At 34.9% G+C, this 1,417-nt stretch overlaps 1 protein-coding gene across 1 annotated transcript; it reads right to left on the bottom strand.

The window, feature by feature from the left end:
* Window positions 1-413: 413 nt before the first annotated feature.
* Window positions 414-1,411, bottom strand: LOC124890171 (kinesin-like protein KIN-14A). Its single transcript, XM_047402005.1, has 3 exons — window positions 1,153-1,411; window positions 854-1,032; window positions 414-770 (listed from the first exon to the last, which is right to left on the bottom strand). The coding sequence occupies exons 1-3, from the start codon at window positions 1,278-1,280 to the stop codon at window positions 703-705; spliced, it is 375 nt and encodes a 124-aa protein (XP_047257961.1). The 5' UTR covers window positions 1,281-1,411; the 3' UTR covers window positions 414-702.
* Window positions 1,412-1,417: the final 6 nt, after the last annotated feature.

The raw sequence follows: 1,417 nt of genomic DNA, 5'->3' as shown, positions 1-1,417 counted from the left end.
ACACAACTAATTTCAGAATCACATCGCATAATATTTTCAACTTTTTCAGATTGTAGGAAGCCCATACTTAATGGAATCCATTCCTAGTAGTAGTTATAAGAAAAGTTTGAAGAGGTGGTTTTTCATTGATAAAAGGGTTGGTTTAAACAGTCGCTACTTTTAAACATCCACTACTATTAAAATGTCTAGTTAACAAAACTATTGGTAACTATTTAATTTTTTCATGTCGCTTCTAACTCCTTCAGATAATATCCTGGTCTCTTTTAAGTTGAACTTTTCCTTATTATTTTGTAGATACTTTAGCTATATTCTACTTCCGAATTTTCATGTTAATTTAATATTTTTTTGGTGTTCACTTACTTTAGTGTAGTTGAACGTGTGGATCGAAAATATTGCAACACCATAGAGAGAAATTTAGAACAAAAATTGATATTTGTTATTGATGATTCTTTATTGCACAAATTCCCTATTTATCTGAAAATGGAATACACTATGAATACAATTGTAACTACTTTTAACTGATTTGAGAATGAACAGTGACAGTAAAAAAAACTATCTAACTAATTGGCAGTTATAATTACTTTCTTGAACTGGTTGCTGAGGTGGACTGACTTCTTTTAATCTCCCTTTCCAGCTATTTATGTCTTTCAATCTTTATTTCATGTATCAGCTTCTTGGTGTTAACTACTTAGTGTTGTTTCCTCATAGCCACCTCTTTGTTAACTTGGCTGACGCGCCTGGAGTTTTGCAATTTCTATTTTCATTTGCACCTGTAAAATGAACGATGATTCTGTAAATGCTATATTTGATCAGTATTGGTTTTTAACTGAAACTTAAAATTCATTTTACTTACAAGAATCCGGCACGCTCCCTCCTCCAAGTAAAGATCTTCTCGACATGGTTGGTAGTGGGATGCCAGTTAAGGATTGTCTTCTCAGTGTCCTTGCATTAGATGCCGTTGATGACTTCTCCTCATTTTGGCAACTAAAAGGTGATAATGGGGCTGCTACTTCAGTCCTTTTCTGTTGGTTCCTGTAAATTTTCACAAATAGAACACGATTATGCATCCATGATAAGGACGGGAAGATAACAAGAGTATCTCAGGCAACATAATAACAATGTTGAACTTCCGAAAAGCTATAGCTTACATACTTTCTATCAGAACCATTAATCAGTTTCCCAATAGTCCGAAGTGATCTTCGTATTTGAGATCCCTTTTCATGAGTACTGCTAGTCAAAGGCTTCTGGAATTCAGATGAAATGGTTCGGTTACTTTGCATTCCTGCCTTGTTCTCACTTATAGAGGTTATCAGTGGCTCGGGTGTCTTGGGTAGTTGAAGAGAAGGAATCCTTGTTCTGTTATCTGTTGTTTTCACAACTTGGCTTTTGATGGCAGCACTTGTTGGACTCCTAATTG

This window comes from Capsicum annuum, unplaced genomic scaffold (genome assembly GCF_002878395.1).
Source record: "Capsicum annuum cultivar UCD-10X-F1 unplaced genomic scaffold, UCD10Xv1.1 ctg13191, whole genome shotgun sequence".
In the NCBI taxonomy this organism is placed as follows: domain Eukaryota; kingdom Viridiplantae; phylum Streptophyta; class Magnoliopsida; order Solanales; family Solanaceae; genus Capsicum; species Capsicum annuum.
This window is presented reverse-complemented; position numbering and strand designations above follow the sequence as displayed.

Excerpts from the sequence above, each read along its gene's own strand:
- LOC124890171 (XM_047402005.1), bottom strand. The coding sequence starts at position 1,280 with ATGCAAAGTAACCGAACCATTTCATCTGAATTCCAGAAGCCTTTGACT. Across the intron at positions 1,033-1,152 it reads ATTAATGGTTCTGATAGAAA|GAACCAACAGAAAAGGACTG; the intron begins GTATGTAAGCTA and ends GAAAATTTACAG. Across the intron at positions 771-853 it reads AGGGAGCGTGCCGGATTCTT|GTGCAAATGAAAATAGAAAT; the intron begins GTAAGTAAAATG and ends TTCATTTTACAG.